The 18,848-nt window shown below is 41.0% G+C and overlaps 1 protein-coding gene across 1 annotated transcript; it reads left to right on the plus strand.

The window, feature by feature from the left end:
• The first annotated feature begins 1,948 nt into the window (after window positions 1-1,948).
• LOC118375605 (heparanase-like) lies at window positions 1,949-17,986 on the plus strand. The gene is given in 13 exon segments (XM_035762181.2): window positions 1,949-1,983; window positions 2,640-2,779; window positions 3,110-3,238; window positions 3,379-3,552; window positions 5,059-5,230; window positions 11,150-11,197; window positions 13,114-13,207; window positions 13,372-13,478; window positions 14,274-14,388; window positions 14,556-14,680; window positions 14,970-15,068; window positions 15,070-15,096; window positions 15,543-17,986. Coding segments are annotated over 13 exon segments (1,425 nt in total). The 3' UTR covers window positions 15,703-17,986.
• The last annotated feature ends 862 nt before the right edge of the window (window positions 17,987-18,848 follow it).

Raw genomic sequence — 18,848 nt, forward strand, 5'->3', positions numbered from 1 at the left:
CACTAGACAAAACATTATGAACACCTAGCATCAAAGTAGCTTGGTCACGAAAATCAGAAAAGCAATAAAATTAATCGCTTACCTTTGATCATCTTTGGATGTTTTCACTCACGACACTCCCAGTTACACAAATGTTCCTTTTGTTCCATAAAGATTATTTTTATATCCAAAATATCTCAGTTTGTTTGGTGCGTTATGTTCAGAAATCCACAGGCTCGAGCGGTCACGACAACGCAGACAAATTCCAAATAGTATCCGTAATGTCCACACAAACATATCAAATGTTTTTTATAATCAATCCTCAGGTTGTTTTTAAAATATATAATCAATAATATATCAACTGGCTCTGTCTTTTTCAGTAGGAGAGGGAGAGACGATGGCTGCCCAAGCTCTGTTGCGCAAGCAAAACTCATGCGAACACCTGATGCGATGTTATTTTTCTTGCTCATTTTTCAAAATAAAAGCCTGAAACTATGTCTAAAGACTGTTGACACCTTGAGGAAGCGATAGGAAAAGGAATCTGGTTTAAATCCCTTTAAATGGAGCGAAGGCAGGCTATGGAATATGGAGCTTTCAAAATAGAAGTCACTTCCTGGTTTGATTTTTTTTCTCTGCAGGTTTCGCCTGCAATATCAGTTCTGTTATACTCACAGACAATATTTTGACAGTTTTGGAAACTTTAGAGTGTTTTCTATCCTAATCTGTCAATTATATGCATATTCTAGCATATGGGCCTCAGAAATAGGCCGTTTACATTGGGAACGTTATTTTTCCAAACATAAAAATAGTGCCCCCTAGCTGAAAGAGGTTAAAGCTGCAGTATGTAACTTTTTGGGAGACCTGACCAAATTCACATAGAAATGTGAGTTATAGATCTGTCATTCTCATTGAAAGCAAGTCTAAGAAGCGGTAGATATGTTCTATTAAGTTTGCAGACGACACAGCAGTAGTAGGCTTGATTACCAACAACGACGAGACAGCCTATACGGAGGAGGTGCGGGCTCTGGAAGTGTGGTGCCAGAAAAACAACCTCTCACTCAACGTCAACAAAACAAATGAGATGATCGTGGACTTCAGGAAACGGCAGAGGGAGCACCCCCCTATCCACATCGATGGGACAGCAGTGGAGAAGGTGGAAAGTTAAGTTCATCGGCGAACACATCACTGACAAACTGAAATGGTCCACCCACACAGACAGTGTGGTGAAGAAGGAACAACAGTGCCTCTTCAACCTCCGGAGGCTGAAGAAATGTGGCTTGACCAGTTAAAACCCTCACAAACTTTTACAGATGCACAATTGAGAGCATCCTTCCGGGCTGTATCACCACCTGGTATGGCAATTGTACCACCCACAACCGCAAGGCTCTCCAGAGGGTGGTGCGGTCTGCACAATGCATCACCGGGGCAAACTACCTGCCCTCCAGAACACCTACAGCACCCGATGTCACAGGAAGGCCAAAAAGATCATCAGGACAACAACCACCGATTACTCATCTCATATGGATATACTGCATTCTATATGTTTCTACTGTATCTTAGTCTATGCCGCTCTGACATTGTTTGTCCAAATATTTCTATATTCTTAATTCCATTCCTTTAGATTTGTGTATATTGGGTATATGTTGTGAAATTGTTAGATATAGTTCACAGAGGTTTAGATGGTACAAGGATTCTCTACATTATACTTACTTGTTTTGTCACACTGAAAATTTGAATTTTTGAATACAGGAACTGGCGCAGTGATGTCTGTGTAGTGCACCGATAACAATTTGCCATTCATTTATTTGGATAGTGAGGGAATATAGAGAGCATCAGTAGATTTGTGTTACAATTGTCTTATAGTGAATACACTGCGGTAATGTAATACTTGAACTGTGTCCGTCTAGCCTTATCATGTCAGGCATATTAATCTTGGCATTTGTGATATCTATTCTATCTCATAGATATTATGTCGGAGCAAGTGTCAGGTCTGCGAGGGATGAGGTGAATTTTGAGTCTGTATATCTGAATGTAGACCTCTCTCGAGTACTCAAAAGAGTGAACAAACATTTTTTGTCTGTGGCCATAGATGCGAGTCTCGTCGCTGAAGAGAAGTTCATGTACCTTTTAATGTGAGTATTACTACTTTTAACACAATTTACATGTATTTGTTTTATAAAACGATTGCCTTCAGTCTATTTGTTTTAACACCCGCAGACTACCACTAGATTAGACTCAGTCAGGTTCTATAAATATTTTCTCTCTGGAGAAACAAACAAACAGTTCAGAGAGACGTCTGGCGTATTCATTACGCCTATAATGATGTAAAACGTTTTTAAACAGAACGAAATGGGGAGAGACCTACCTGAATTTCCAACAGAAACTTGTTTTAGTTGAGAAACAACTGTTTGTACTAATGATTACACCCCGGGGGTGTATTCATTAGATTCCGTTCTAAAACGTTTTGCAACACACAACAGTTTACTCTAGGAACCACCAAACAGAACGAGCTGAATGTGTCCAAGAGAAACTTTTGAAGTTTCCATTTGAAGTAAATGTTTTTCAATGGAGAACATTTTGCATTGAAATCTGACTAATGAATACACCCCAGCTCAACTTAATCTTCCAAAACTGCATAAATTCTGAACTAAATCCACCAGGTCTCCAAAACTGAGGACATTGGCTCAAGCTTTATCTCCAGCATTTCTAAGATTTGGAGGGACAAGACAAGATTTCATGACCTTCAACCCTGCATTTTTACATTCAAATGAGTATCACAAAAACTCTGTTTTTGACGCAGGTAAATATGGCATACATTGTCACACATTTCAACTGCTTACTAGTCATATTACCACAGAGAGTCGTTTTATATATTTCACCAGCAACTCTTGTGATGTGTGTGTGTGTGTGGTTTGATTGTGGTCACTCACTTCCGCAGCACAATTCCTGTTTTGCATTAATGACACTGAGAAGGAACATTATGTTGATTCACACAGTCAGCTTGAATGCACACAGTGGACCAGGCAGATCTCAAACAATATCATGCGTTTGAGTTAAATCTTAGGTCGTCAGCTTCTGAGTGACTCAGAGCCACTTGGTTTCTGATTCCTGCTTTCTATTCTGCTGTCAGATGATCTCTGTGAAAGGCTGGAGCTACCCCCAATACTGGAGGAGAGGCTGAAGCAGGAATGGTCTCTACAGGAAGTAGTTCTCCAGAAAGAGGACTTGCAGAGGAAGTACCGGAGTGTAAAGTTCACAGGTACTGTATGAGCGATGGTTGTCATGCAGGGAGCATCAGTCTAGCTCACAATAGACTCTTGTTTAGCTAACCACTCATTTTCCCTTGAGCAAATAGTCTGAAAGAAGAAGAATTTAAAATATTTGTTTTTTCCCTGGCAGAGTATGCAGTGGATCTACTGTACTCTTTTACAAACTGCTCTGGATTAGACCTCATCTTTGGGCTCAACGAGCTGCTCAGGACCACTGGCAACTCCTGGGACAGCAGCAATGCCAGGACCCTCATACAGTACTGTGAATCCAAACAGTACAGCATGGCCTGGGAGCTGGGAAATGGTAACAATTGCAGTTTGGTTCATTGATTGAATTGACTAAACAATGAAATAAACTAAGCAAAAACATTAACGTCCTCTCACTATCAACTGTGTTTTATTTTCAGCAAACTTGATGTGTAAATATTTGTATATTTGTACTTATCCAGTTGCGGCCCACTTCTTGGAGGCAGGCCACTCGATTTCGTCTCTGCGTTATATTGGCATCGAACATGTCACCCTCCCTAGGAGAGGGGGTAACCTTGATCATTTGTTAAAACGAGAGGCTGCCTGGATCTTTAACTTAAAGACCCTTGCGCCCTTCGGTCTCAACGTAGACTTTGATCTGAAGCCATTCTTGTGATTATTGTGACTTTGCCATTGTAATTGTTTGTAAGCTTGTGTAGTAAAATTAATCTATGATCGTATGCTATCCATTTGTTGTTTGTATGCTGTTCTTTGTATGACATTTTAATATTTGATAATTAACCAATGATATTAGGCCACTCGTGGCCATGATTACAGACACCTGTGTCTTTTGACACTTCATAAATGAGTCATCCCACAGTGTTTGTGATTATACCCTGATGAAGACAGTTTGGCTGTCGAAACGTTGGTAATTACATTTTTGCATCTGAGCTCCTAGAGTGTGCTGCTCTCGACCATCACCCCTGGTGAGACAAAACCGTGACTCGTCAGTGAAGAGCAATTTTTGCCAGTCCTGTCTGGTCCAGCGACTGGGTTTGTACCCATAGGCGACATTGTTGACAGTGATGTCTGGTGAGGACCTGCCTTACAACAGGCCTACAAGCCCCGAGTCCAGCCTCTCTCAGCCTATTGAGGACAGTCTGAGCACTGATGGAGGGATTGTGCGTTCCTGGTGTAACTCGGGCAGTTGTTGCCATCACGTACCTGTCCCGCAGGTGTGATGTTTGGATGTACCGATCCTGTGCAGCTGTTGTTACACGTGGTCTGCCACTGCGAGGACGATTAGCTGTCCGTCCTGTCTACCTGTAGTGCTGTCTAAGGCGTCTCACAGTACGGACATTACAATTTATTGCCCTGGCCACATCTGCAGTCCTCATGCCTCTTTGCAGCATGCTTAAGGCACGCAGATAAACAGGGACCCTGGGCATTTTTTGTTGTTGTGTTTTTCAGATTCAGTAGAAAGGCCTCTTTAGTGTCCTAAGTTTTCATAACTGTGACCTTAATTGCATACCGTCTGTAAGCTGTTAGTGTCTTAATGACCGTTCCGCAGGTGCATGTTCATAAATTGTTTATGGTTCATTGAGCAAGCATGGGAAGCAGTGTTTAAACCCTTTACAATGAGGATCTGTGAAGTTATTTGGATTTTTACAAATTATCTTTGAAAGCAGGGTCCTGAAAAAGGGATGTTTCTTTTTTTGCTGAGTTTATGTCAGCTTCACACCAATGCAATGGCAACACATATTACAACTCCTCAAGGACAAGTCAGACTTTTTGATGTTATGTCCATTCTGGTCCTCTAAAAACCTGTCTCCATTCATATCAGAGCCCAACAGTTATGAGAAGAAGGCAGGGATCCGGGTGAACGGATACCAGCTGGGCCAAGACTTCATTCAACTCAGGGGGATTCTGCGGGAATCCAAACTTTACCATGACACTGGACTCTATGGACCAGACATTAGCCAACCTCGAGACCACCGGAGAGACTTACTGGAGGGGTGAGAGTTTGTCCCTTTTATGTAGCCTATACATAAGGTAGCCCCAATATAGTCATATTTGACGTGCTGGTGTACTTAGCTAAGGCAATAGTATTGGAAGTCTCCTTGGTCAAAGTAAGAAACATATTTTCCCAAACATGAAAAGTCGTTGCTAACTAGAAAACGACTAAGACAAAGAAAGTATGAATTATTATTAATTAAAAGGATATTCTACAATTGAATTATGACATGACGTGCATACCTGTCTATATTCATGACTGAATATCACTTCCAATGCAGTAGGAGACTAATCCCTGAATAATAGGCCACTTGATTTAGACTGGTTTGTCCAGTTTATGGGCGTTTTCTGTCTTTTCTCAGTCGTATTATACAAAAGGGTCAGAGTTGTATTACTGCTTCTCTCATTTTCCTCTGGCTACTGCATGTCTATACCCAAGACTGTGGTTCAAACCTAAACTGTTAATTATAACAACTCATTAGTCTCTCATCTCAACGGCACAAAGTAAATCAAACATTTTCAGGCTCTTTTCCCTATTGGGAGAACTACTTTAAAAAATATATATATATATATATATTTTTATACAATGTATGGGACAAACTATCAACCCTCCACTGTTTCTCCAGTGGTCTCAGGGCTGGTTAATGTTGGGTCATGAGATTATTCTCACACAACCACAAATCATGTGGGATTTTATTTATTTATTTATATATACAGTACCAGTCAAAAGTTTGAACACACCTACTCATTCCAAGCTTTTTCTTTATTTTTACTTTTTTCTACATTGTAGAATAATATTGAAGACATCAAAACTATGAAATAACATAGAATCATGTAGTAACCTAAAAAGTGTTAAACAAATCCAAATATATTTTATATTTGAGATTCTTCAAAGTAGCCACCCTTTGCCTTTATGACAGCTTTGCACACTCTTGGCATTCTCTCAACCAGTTTCATGAGGTAGTCTCCTAGAATGCCTTTGTTAAAATTTGATTTGTGGAATTTCTTTCTTTCTTATTGTGTTTGTACCAATCAGTTGTTTTGAGCATACAGAATATATACTTTTTTGGTAAAAGATCAACTCCATATTATGGCAAGAACAGCTCAAATAAGCAAAGAGAATCAACAGTCCATCATTACTTTAAGAAATGAAGGTCAGTCAATACAGACAATTTCAAGAACTTTGAAAGTTTCTTCAAGTGCAGTTGCAAATACCATGAAGCGCTATGATGAAACTGGCTCTCATAAGGACCACCACAGGAAAGGAAGACCCAGAGTTACCTCAAATCAAATCAAATTTATTTGTCACATACACATGGTTAGCAGATGTTAGTGCGAGTGTAGCGAAATGCTTGTGTTTCCAGTTCCGACAATGCAGTAATAACCAACAAGTAATCTAGCTAACAATTCCAAAACTACTACCTTATAGACACAAGTGTAAGGGGATAAAGAATATGTACATAAAGATATATGAATGAGTGATGGTACAGAGCGGCATAGGCAAGATACAGTAGATGGTATTGAGTGCAGTATATACATATGACATGAGTATGTAAACAAAGTGGCATAGTTAAAGTGGCTAGTGATACATGTATTACATAAGGATGCAGTAGATGATATAGAGTACAGTATATACGTATACATATGAGATTAATAATGTAGGGTATGTAAACATTATATTAGGTAGCATTGTTTAAAGTGGCTAGTGATATATTTTACATAATTTCCCATCAATTCCCATTATTAAAGTGGCTGGAGTTGAGTCAGTGTGTTGGCAGCAGCCACTCAATGTTAGTGGTGGCTGTTTAACAGTCTGATGGCCTTGAGATAGAAGCTGTTTTTCAGTCTCTCGGTCCCAGCTTTGATGCACCTGTACTGACCTCGCCTTCTGGATGATAGCGGGGTGAACAGGCAGTGGCTCGGGTGGTTGTTGTCCTTGATGATCTTTATGGCCTTCCTGTGACATCGGGTCATGTAGGTGTCCTGGAGGGCAGGTAGTTTGCTCCCGGTGATGCGTTGTGCAGACCTCACTACCCTCTGGAGATCCTTACGGTTGTGGGCGGAGCAGTTGCCGTACCAGGCGGTGATACAGCCCGACAGGATGCTCTCGATTGTGCATCTGTAGAAGTTTGTGAGTGCTTTTGGTGACAAGCCAAATTTCTTCAGCCTCCTGAGGTTGAAGAGGCGCTGTTGCGCCTTCTTCACGATGCTGTCTGAATGGGTGGACCAATTCAGTTTGTCTGTGATGTGTATGCCGAGGAACTTAAAACTTACTACCCTCTCCACTACTGTTCCATCGATATGTGGATAGGGGGGTGTTCCCTCTGCTGTTTCCTGAAGTCCACAATCATCTCCTTTAGTTTTGTTGACGTTGAGTGTGAGGTTATTTTCCTGACACCACACTCCGAGGGCCCTCACCTCCAGTGTTGAGGATCAGCGGGGTGGAGATGTTGTTGCCTACCCTCACCACCTGGGGGCGGCCCGTCAGGAAGTCCAGTACCCAGTTGCACAGGGTCTCGATTTTGATGACGAGCTTGGAGGGCACTATGGTGTTAAATGCCGAGCTGTAGTCGATGAACAGCATTCTCACATAGGTATTCCTCTTGTCCAGATGGGTTAGGGCAATGTGCAGTGTGGTTGAGATTGCATTGTCTGTGGACCTATTTGGGCGGTAGGCAAATTGGAGTGGGTCTAGGGTGTCAGGTAGGGTGGAGGTGATATGGTCCTTGACTAGTCTCTCAAAGCAATTCATGATGACGGAAGTGAGTGCTACGGGGCAGTAGTCGTTTAGCTCAGTTACCTTAGCTTTCTTGGGAACAGGAACAATGGTGGCCCTCTTGAAGCATGTGGGAACAACAGACTGGGATAGGGATTGATTGAATATGTCCGTAAACACACTGGTCTGCGCATGCTCTGAGGGCGCGGCTGGGGATGCCGTCTGGGCCTGCAGCCTTGCGAGGGTTGACACGTTTAAATGTTTTCCTCACGTTGGCTGCAGTGAAGGAGAGTCCGCACGTTGGCTGCAGTGAATAAGAGTCCGCATGTTTTAGTTGCGGGCAGTGTCAGTGGCACTGTATTGTCCTCAAAGCGGGCAAAAAAGTTATTTAGTCTGCCTGGGAGCAAGACATCCTGGTCCGTGACGGTGCTGGTTTTCTTTTTGTAATCCGTGATTGACTGTAGACCCTGCCACATACCTCTTGTGTCTGAGCCGTTGAATTGAGATTCTACTTTGTCTCTATACTGACGCTTAGCTTGTTTGATTGCCTTGTGGAGGGAATAGTTACACTGTTTGTATTCGGTCATGTTTCCAGTCACCTTGCCCTGATTAAAAGCACTGGTTCGCGCTTTCAGTTTCACGCGAATGCTGACATCAATCCACGGTTTCTGGTTTGGGAATGTTTTAATCATTGCTATGGGAATGACATCTTCAACGCACGTTCTAATCAACTCGCTCACCGAATCAGCGTATTTGTCAATGTTGTTGTCTGACGCAATACGGAACAAAGCCCAGGAGCTTCTTGTTTTAGTTTCTGTCTGTAGGCAGGGATCAACAAAATGGAGTTGTGGTCAGCTTTTCCGAAAGGAGGGCGGGGCAGGGCCTTATATGCGTTGCGGAGGTTGGAATAGCAATGATCCAAGGTTTTTCCAGCCCTGGTTGCGCAATCGATATGCTGATAAAATTTAGGGAGTCTTGTTTTCAGATTAGCCTTGTTAAAATCCCCAGCTACAATGAATGCAGCCTCCGGATATATGGATTCCAGTTTGCAAAGAGTCAAATAAAGTTCGTTCAGAGCCATCGATGTGTCTGCTTGGGGGGGAATATATACGGCTGTGATTATAATCGAAGAGAATTCCCTTGGTAGACAATGCGGTCGACATTTGATTGTGAGGAATTCTAAATCAGGTGAACAGAAGGACTTGAGTTCCTGTATGTTGTTGTGGCCACACCACGTCACGTTAACCATAAAGCATACGCCCCCGCCCCTCTTCTTACCAGAAAGATGTTTATTTCTGTCGGCGCGATGCGTGGAGATACCAGCTGGCTGCACCGTCTCCGATAGCGTCTCTCCAGTGGGCCATGTTTCCGTGAAGCAAAGAACATTACAGTCTCTGATGTCCCTCTGGAATGCTACCCTTGCTCGGATTTCATCAACCTTGTTGTCAAGAGACTGGACATTGGCGAGGAGAATGCTAGGGAGTGGTGCACGATGTGCCTGTGCTGCAAGGACAAGTTCAGTAGAGTTAACTGCACCTCAGATTGCAGCCCAAATAAATGCTTCACAGAGTTCAAGTAACAGACAGATCTCAACATCAACTGTTCAGAGGAGACTGCGTGAATCAGGCCGCAATGTAAAATTGCTGCAAAGAAACCACAACTAAAGGACCCCAATAAGAAGACTTGCTTGGGCCAAGAATCATGAGCAATGCACATTAGACCGGTGGCAATCTGTCCTTTGGTCTGATGAGTCTAAATTTGATATTTTTGGTTCCAACCGCTGTGTCTTTGTGACAAAGTATGTGAACCGATGATCTCTGCATGTGTGGTTCCCACCGTGAAGCATGGAGGAGGAGGTGTGATGGTGCTTTGCTGGTGACACTGTTTGTGATTTATTTCTAATTCAAGGCATACTTAACCAGCATGGCTCCCACATCATTCTGCAGCGATACGCCATTCCACCTGCTTAGTGGGACTATCATTTGTTTTTCAACAGGACAATGACCCAACACACCTCCAGGCTTTGTAAAGGCTATTTGACCAAGAAGGAGAGTGATGGAATGCTGCATCAGATGACCTAGCCTCCACAATCAACCGACCTCAACCTAATTGAGATGGTTTGGGATGAGTTGTACCGCAGAGTGAATGAAAAGCAGCCAACAAGTTCTCAGCATATTTGCTGACTCCTTCAAGATGGTTGAAATAGCATTCCAGGGGAATCTGGTTGAGATAATGCCAAGAGTGTGCAAAGCTGTCATCAAAGCAAAGGGTGGCTAGAAATATATTTTGATTTGTTTAACACTTTTTTGGTTTCTACATGTTTCCATGTGTTATTTCATAGTTATGGCTTCACTATTATTCTACAATGTAGAAACTACTAAAAAAATAAGAAAACCCTTGAATAAGTAGATGTGTTCAAAATTTTGACTGATATTGTCATGCACAGGTGTAATAGGTGGCAGGGAAGTCAGGCGCAGGAGAGTCAAATGGAGTGTAAAATGGAGACTTTTAATAAAGTCCACAGAGTGTGCTTCATAACACTAAACGTACATAAACAAACAGACATGGGTACGAGGACCCGACGCTCACCTATACAACAATCACACTACACTGACAATAAAACAATCTCTGACAAAGACATGAGGGGAAACAGAGGGTTAAATACACAACAGGTAATGAATGGGATAGAAAACAGGTGTGTGGGAAGACGAGACAAAACCAATGGAAAATGAAAAAAGGATCAATGATGGCTAGAAGACCGGTGACGTCGAACGCCGAGCACCGCCCGAACAAGGAGAGGCAACGACTTCAGCAGAAGTCGTGACAGATATATCAAAATGATCAGTTTCTCTGGTTTTACTATTTATAGGTATTTGTTTGGGTAAAATTATTATTTTTTGTTTTATTCTATAAACTACTGACAACAATTCTCCCAAATTCCAAATAAAAATATTGCCATTTAGAGCATTTATTTGCAGAAAATGGCAACTGGTCAAAATAACAGCAATGCTCTAAATGACCATTTTTATTTGGGAGAAATGATGTCACTAGTTTATAGAATAAAAAAATAATGTTCATTTTACCCAAACACATACCTATAAATAATAAAACCAGAGAATCTGATACTTTTGCAGTGGTCTCTTAATTTTTTCCAGAGCTGTATATAAAAAATATTGAACAATCATATCCTATTTACTTTTCATAGGTTCTTGGAAAGTGGGGCAGAAGCAATTGACGCATGCACCTGGCACCAGTAAGTTGAACTGTCTGTCCTCACCTGGCACACAGTGATGGATCAGATGTCACATGTTGCTGCTTTTCACTTTGACACAGACACTGAACAAACACAGGGTTAGTTTATTCGTGTGCTTGTAAGGTTGGGCATGTGGGGTTGTCACAAGGGGAAAGAGGAACTGTTTGTAAATTCTTGCACTAACCAGACTTCACATGAGTCTGTCAGATGAGGGATGTACTTTTCAGTCGGAACACCATAGAATATGTTACTTTTTTGTCTTCCATTGTTTAATTCCAGACATTTTAATGATACATATACAGCACCAGTCAAAAGTCTGAACACACCTTCATATTCAAGTGTTTTTCTTTATTTTTTACTATTTTATACATTGTAGAATAGTAGTGAAGACATCATTATATTTTAGATTCTTCAAAGTAGCCACCCTTTGCCTTGATGGCAGCTTTGCACACTCTTGGCATTCTTTAAACCAGCTTTGTCTTGATGGAGTTCCCACATATGCTGAGCACTTGTTGGCTGCTTTTCCTTCACTCTGCGCTCTAACTAATCCCAAACCTTCTCAATTGGGTTGAGGTCGGTTGATTGTGGAGGCCAGGTCATCCGATGCAGCACTTCTTCACTCTCCTTCTTGGTCTACCTGCCCTCCAGGACACCTACACAACCCGATGTCACAGGAAGGCCAAAAAGATCATCAAGGACAACAACCACCCGAGCCACTGCCTGTTCACCCCGCTATCATCCAGAAGGCGAGGTCAATACAGGTGCATCAAAGCGGGGACTGAGAGACTGAAAAACAGCTTCTATCTCAAGGCCATCAGACTGTTAAACAGCCATCACTAACATTGAGTGGATGCTGCTAACATACTGACTCGTCTTGAGCCACTTTAATAATGAAAAATGGATGTAATAAATGTATCACTAGCCACTTTAAACAATGCCACTTTACATAATGTTTACCCTTCATTACTCATCTCATATGTATATACTGTACTCTATACCATCTACTGCATCTTGCCTATGCCGTTCGGCCATCGCTCATTCATATATTTTTGTGTATATATTCTTATTCATTCCTTTACACTTGTGTGTATAAGGTAGTTGTTGTGAAATTGTTAGGTTAGATTACTTGTTTGATATTACAGCATGGTCGGAACTAGAAGCTCAAGCATTTCGCTACACTCGCATTAACATCTGCTAACCATGTGTATGTGACAAATAACATTTGATTTGATTGTCATTTCTCTTTGCTCCTTTGAGCTGTTCTTGCCATAATATGGACTTGGTCTTTTACCAAATAGGGCTATCTTCGGTATACCACCCCTACCTTGTCACAACACAAAAGATCGGTACAAACGCATTAAGAAGGAAAGGAATTCCACAAAGTAAATCTTAACAAGGCACACGTTCATTGAAATGCATTCCAGGTGACTACCTCATAAAGCTGGTTGAGAGAATACCAAGAGTGTGCAAAGCTGTCAAGGCAAAGGTTGGCTGCTATGAAGAATCTCAAATATAAAATACATTTTGATTGGTTTTACACTTTTTTTTTGGTTGCTATTTAATAGTTTTGATGTCTTCACTATTATTCTACAATGTATAAAAAATAAAGAAAAACCCTTGAATGTGTAGGTGTGTCCAAATTTTGGACTGGTACTGTATGTTTCTGTCATGTCACTTTTATTTTTTTATTTAACTAGGCAAGTCAGTTAAGAACAAATTCTTATTTTCAATGACGGCCTAGGAACAGTGGGTTAACTGCCTGTTCAGGGGCAGAACGACAGTTTTGTACCTTGTCAGCTCGGGGGTTTGAACTTGCAACCTTCCGGTTACTAGTCCAACGCTCTAACCACTAGGTTACCCTGCTGCCCCAAATTTGAAGAACTGATCTTTAATCGACTACTCTGTATTTTTATTAGTTACTATGTCAACGGAAGACACACATCTTTAAAAGATTTCCTAGACCCCGAGGTGCTAAACACTTTAGCCCTGAAAACACATGAAGTCATGGAGGTAATGAAAAGATGTGGAAGTACGTGTCTAATCATAGTATATAAGATATTTTTCATTTTATAGATGAGTGCCAGTGCACAGCAATTTCACAGGAAATAAAAATGTGTATGTTTTATATTTCAGTAAAGGCAATTAACTGGTTGTCCGGTGTCTTGTATCCTCAGAACGTTGATCTGGCATCCCCTGGGAAGAAGGTGTGGCTTGGAGAGACTAGTTCTGCCTATGGAGGCGGGGCTAAGGGTCTGTCTGACACATTTGTCGCTGGATTCATGTGAGTGTCTGTGAGGACAGAAAGATAGACCCATTCAGAATCATAGCCTGATACCACGTGAGCCGGAGTGATAATTTTAGTCTGACTTAGTCTGGATGTTGTAACAGGCAGCCTACTCATGCTGGCCAGACTCATGGCGCTCCACTGTGGGAAGAGAGACTACAGACAGCCTAGCTTTGCACGCTCAGTGCACTAGCAGCAGTTGAGTCAATTATGTTTTTAGTCTACTCTCATGGAAGGGAATCTCTGCTATTTGGGAATGTGGATTTCATTGAATTTACAGGTCACCTGTCAGCCTACATCTCATGATCAATCTTTCAACCATGCCCTGTTCCAGGAAGACTTACAATAGTAGTCTTGCCACAAAAATGCATGTCCCATGATGTATCCAACATTGACTTAATCCAGTGTGAGGGAAGTATTTTCTTACAAGGGATTACATCTAATGTAATTCTCATTGAGCATGAATACGGTTGATTGTTTCTAGATCAGATGATATGTGGCTGAATCTCATTATTGTCCCAAAAAATGTTATAGTGTCTTGAAACAGTACTGCAGGGGTAGGCAACCCTGTTCCTGGAATGCTGCAGGTACTGCAGGATTTTGTTTCAACTAGGCACCACACCTGACCAACTGAGCTAATCGATCAGTTCAGTGATTTTCTAAATTCAACACACCTGGTCCTCCTGGTTGGTTAAATCAAAAACATGAAGTGCCTGCGGCACTCCAGGACCAGGGTGGCCTACCCCTGCAGTACTGTATTTGTGGTGTAAAATAACTCTTTAATGATTACAGGTGGCTGGATAAACTGGGCCTTGGTGCAAAGCTTGGTTTAGATGTTGTAACCAGGCAGGTTTTGATTGGATCTGGGACTTACCATCTGGTAGATGATAACCTCGATCCACTTCCTGTAAGAGAAATTCTTGTTTATTCTCCTCATGTCTTTTGAATTCCTGAAAAAACGCCAGTGATCCAATTAAGTATTTTTTAAATTGCAAAAAAATGGTCTATTCTAGAAATATTAAATGTTTCTATATATAGTAAATTATCTGGTTTATATTTGTATCACTTTGGCAGGATTACTGGCTATCAGTTCTGTACAAGAGGCTTGTTGGACCAGAGGTGCTGAGTATAGAAGCCTTTTCCATTTTGGGAAAGACTAAAAGAGTACGGGTCTACCTACACTGCACTAACAAGAAAAGGTATTTCACAATCTAGCTGTATTAAAGATGGAATCCGCATTAGACGAAACAGGTGAAGAACCTCAGGCAGCATGTTTAAAAAAATTCCAGCACATTCTGCTGTTCTATAACGCATGCAATGTGACAGAAAGTGTTCGCTGTTTGCAGTAACTTCCTTGTTGTAGTGTCTCAAACGGACGTGGGAGTTTCACCAATTATGCATTCCAGCTTTAAGATGTGAGACAACAACTTGTGTTTGTGAGACAACCATCCTGCCTGTCCCTCAATTTTCTCTTCCTCTCTTCTCCAGTACAAGCTACAAAATTGGAGCAGTCACATTGTTTGCTCTGAACCTGAGTAAGAGCCCTGCGAGGATCGCTGTGCCTGCCATGGTCTCTAACAGCACTGTAGCCTGGCGAGGAGGGACTCTACTCGAAGTAGGCTACCATTCATCTTTATTCCCATCAATGAGGCCACTAACCTTAAGTTTGTTGCTTGAACCTTTTTGCTGTCTTTTTATTATTATTATTGTAATTTTTATTTTTATTGAACCTTTATTTAATTAGGCAAGTCAGTTAAAAACAAATTATTATTTACAATGACGGCCCACCCCGGCCAAACCCGGACAATGCTGGGCCAATTATGTGCCGCCCTATGGGACTGCCAATCATGGCCGGATGTGATACAGTCTGGAATCAAACCAGGGACTTTAGCAATGCCTCTTGCACTGAAATGCAGTGCCTTAGACCACTGCGCAACTCGGGAACCCTGTACAACGAAGTGTTACCTGTTTCTGCTTTTGTCTTGCCTTGTAACATTGTCAGTGTAAACAATACCGTGCTAAAAAACTATAAAGGATCTATCTGTGTGCTGTGATCTCCAGGTCTGTGAAACTCAACGGAGAGGTGTTGAAGATGGTGGATGACCGAACTCTTCCATCACTCCAGGGAACTCCTCTTGCTGCAGGAGAACATTTCAGACTCCCTGGTTATTCCTTTGCCTTCTATCTCCTCAGCGAGGCCCAGGCACTGGCCTGCCGATGACCCCAGCTGGAGAGGAGGACTTGAGAAGATGGATGTATATTCACTGTCTAAGAGGGAAACACTTGACTATTACTCTAAACACTGCTGTATGTTTTTGCCAAAGAATGTTAAAAAGGTGAATGTGGTAAAAGGATTCAATATATTTTTTAAATAACTTTGTTTTCAGTTACAGAGCCAGTCAAACATTCCTTCAAGACTATTGGAAAATCATTCCAGGTGAAGCTGGTTGAGAGAATGCCAAGCGTGTGCAAAGCTGTCATCAAGGCAAAGTGTGGCTATTTTGAAGATTCTCATATCTAAAATATATTTTGATTTGTTGAACAATTTTTTGGTTACTACATGATTCCGTATCAGTTATTTCATAGTTTTGATGTCTTCACTATTATTCTACAATGTAGAAAATAGTAAATACAAAGAAAAACCCTTGAATGAGTATGTGTGTCCAAACTTGTACTATACATATATAATATATATATATATTTCAGTTGAAGTCGGGAAGTTTACATACACTTAGGTTAGAGTCATTAAAACTTGTTTTTCAACCACTCCACAAATTTTGTGTAAACAAACTATAGTTTTGGCAAGTCGGTTCGGATTAAAGAAATCACTGTATCACAATTCCAGTGGTTAAGAAGTTTACATACACTAAATTGACTGTGCCTTTAAACGGCAAATAAAAATCCAGAAAATGATGTCATGGCTTTAGAAGCTTCTGATAGGCTAATTGACTTCATTTAAGTCAATTGGAGGTGTACCTGTGGATGTATTTCAAGGCCTACCTTCAAACTCAGTGCCCCTTTGCTTGACATCATGGGAAAATCAAAAGAAATCAGCCAAGACCTCAGAAAAAATAATTGTAGAACCCCACAAGTCTGGTTCATCCTTGGGAGCAATTTCCAAACACCTGAAGGTACCACGTTCATCTGTACAAACAATAGTACGCAAGCATAAACACCATCGGACCAGGCAGCCATCATACCGCTCAGGAAGGAGACGCGTTCTGTCTCCTAGAGATTAACGTATTTTTGTGCAAAAAGTGCAAATCAATCCCAGAACAACAGCGAAGGACCTTGTGAAGATTAAAAGGCTAAAAGTATCTCTATCCATAGTAAAACAAGTCGCATATCGACATAATCTTAAAGGCCGATCAGCAAGGAAGAAGCAACTGCTCCAAAACCTGCCATAAAAAAAGCCAGACTACAGTTTGCAACTGCACATGAGGACAAAGATCGTACTTTTTGGAGAAATGTCCTCTGGTCTGATGAAACAAATAGAACTGTTTGGTCATAATGACATTCGTAATGTTTGGAGGAAAAAGGGGGAGACTTGCAAGCCGAATAACACCATCCCAACCGTGAAGCACGGGGGTGGCAGCAGCATGTTGTGGGTGCTTTGCTGCAGGAGGGACTGGTGCACTTCACAAACTTGATGGCATTGAAGGAAGGAAAATGATGTGGATATATTGATGCAACATCTCAAGACATCAGTCAGGAAGTTAAAGTTTGGTCAAAAATGGGTCTTCCAAATGGACAATGACCCCAAGCATACTTCCAAAGTTGTGGCAAAATGGCTTACGAACAACAAAATCAAGGTATTGGAGTCGCCATCACAAAGCCCTGACCTCAATCCCATAGAAATATTGTGGACAGAACTGAAAAAGCATGTGCGAGCAAGGAGGCCTACAAACCTGACTCAGTTACACCAGCTCTGTCAGGAGGAATGGGCCAACATTCACCCAACTTATTGTGGGAAGCTTGTGGAAGGCTACCTGAAACGTTTGACCCAAGTTCAACAATTTAAAGGCAATGCTACCAAGTACTGATTGAGTGTATGTAAACTTCTGACCCACTGGGAATGTGATGAAAGAAATAAAAGCTGAAATAAATCAGTCACTCTACTATTATTCTGACATTTCACATTCTTAAACTAAAGTGGTGATCCTAACTGACCTAAAACCGGGAATCTTTACTAGGATTAAATGTCAGGAATTGTGAAAAACTGAGTTTAAATGTACGTAAACTTCCGACTTCAACTGTATATATATATATATATATATATATATATATATATATATATATATATACCAATGTTGTTTAGGCAATACCTCATTAATGTACAATTATGTTTCATATTTGATCCCAAAACCCTGACACTAAACACAACTTGTTTACATTCTGTTTACACTTAATAGTTGAATTTTGCAATTTTTTATTTTGGTACACTGGGATACAACTTTATTATAAACTTTTTGTTTTTAATATCTTTGTACAAAATGATTTTTGAAGAGAAAATAAATGCAGTAATGAATTCAAAGCGTGTCATGCTATAACGTTCATATTCTTTGTTTAATATTCTCTTAATACCATTATTTAACTTAATTTGAATCAGTGAGGGTCATTAATGCAGACTTTATACACAGAAGAGGCAGTAGAACCACCAGCTCCTGTCTGACAACACTAACATGGACGTTGATATGTCGCTGACAGATCCTTTAGTCCTGCTGTTCCTCATTGTGTGTGTGATAATGTAACAGGTATTTTATAGTCCATGTATCCTGCTGGGTCGGGGTAGATGACTGCAACATCTATTTCACCTAAAATGAATCACAGACATGGGGTATTCACGTTACTTATTTTCAAACAATAAACAGAGGGTAGCACACAGCCTGTAAGTGTGGTACTGGGTTTATCTAGCCTGCTGTACACCTGACCTGCGGATGCTCCAAATTTTCCACAAAAGTAATCTTTATATCGTACATTTAAAAAGGTTTACAGTATTAAAAGTTATCTGCCTCTTACCACCTCGGCCGTAAACTTGTTTACTTGTGTCATCAGTACGCGCTTGTAGCAGTGGAGGTTCCTCAGAGAAGCAAGAGGAGGACCATCGTCAGTGATTTTCATAAAAATAGTAAAGCATTAAAGCTAAACTTTTCACATAAAACTAAACAAAATATATTCACGTCACCAAATAATTTATTTAAACACACCGTTTTGCAATGAAGGTCTACAGCAGCCTCAACAGCACTCTGTAGGGTAGCACCATGGTGTAGACAGAGGACAGCTAGTTTCTGTCATACTCTGGTTACATTGACTTCATTACATAACCAAGGAGGCGTGTGGTTCTCACTCCCTTCCATAGACTTACAC

Source organism: Oncorhynchus keta, chromosome 12, assembly GCF_023373465.1.
Source record: "Oncorhynchus keta strain PuntledgeMale-10-30-2019 chromosome 12, Oket_V2, whole genome shotgun sequence".
In the NCBI taxonomy this organism is placed as follows: Eukaryota; Metazoa; Chordata; class Actinopteri; order Salmoniformes; family Salmonidae; genus Oncorhynchus; species Oncorhynchus keta.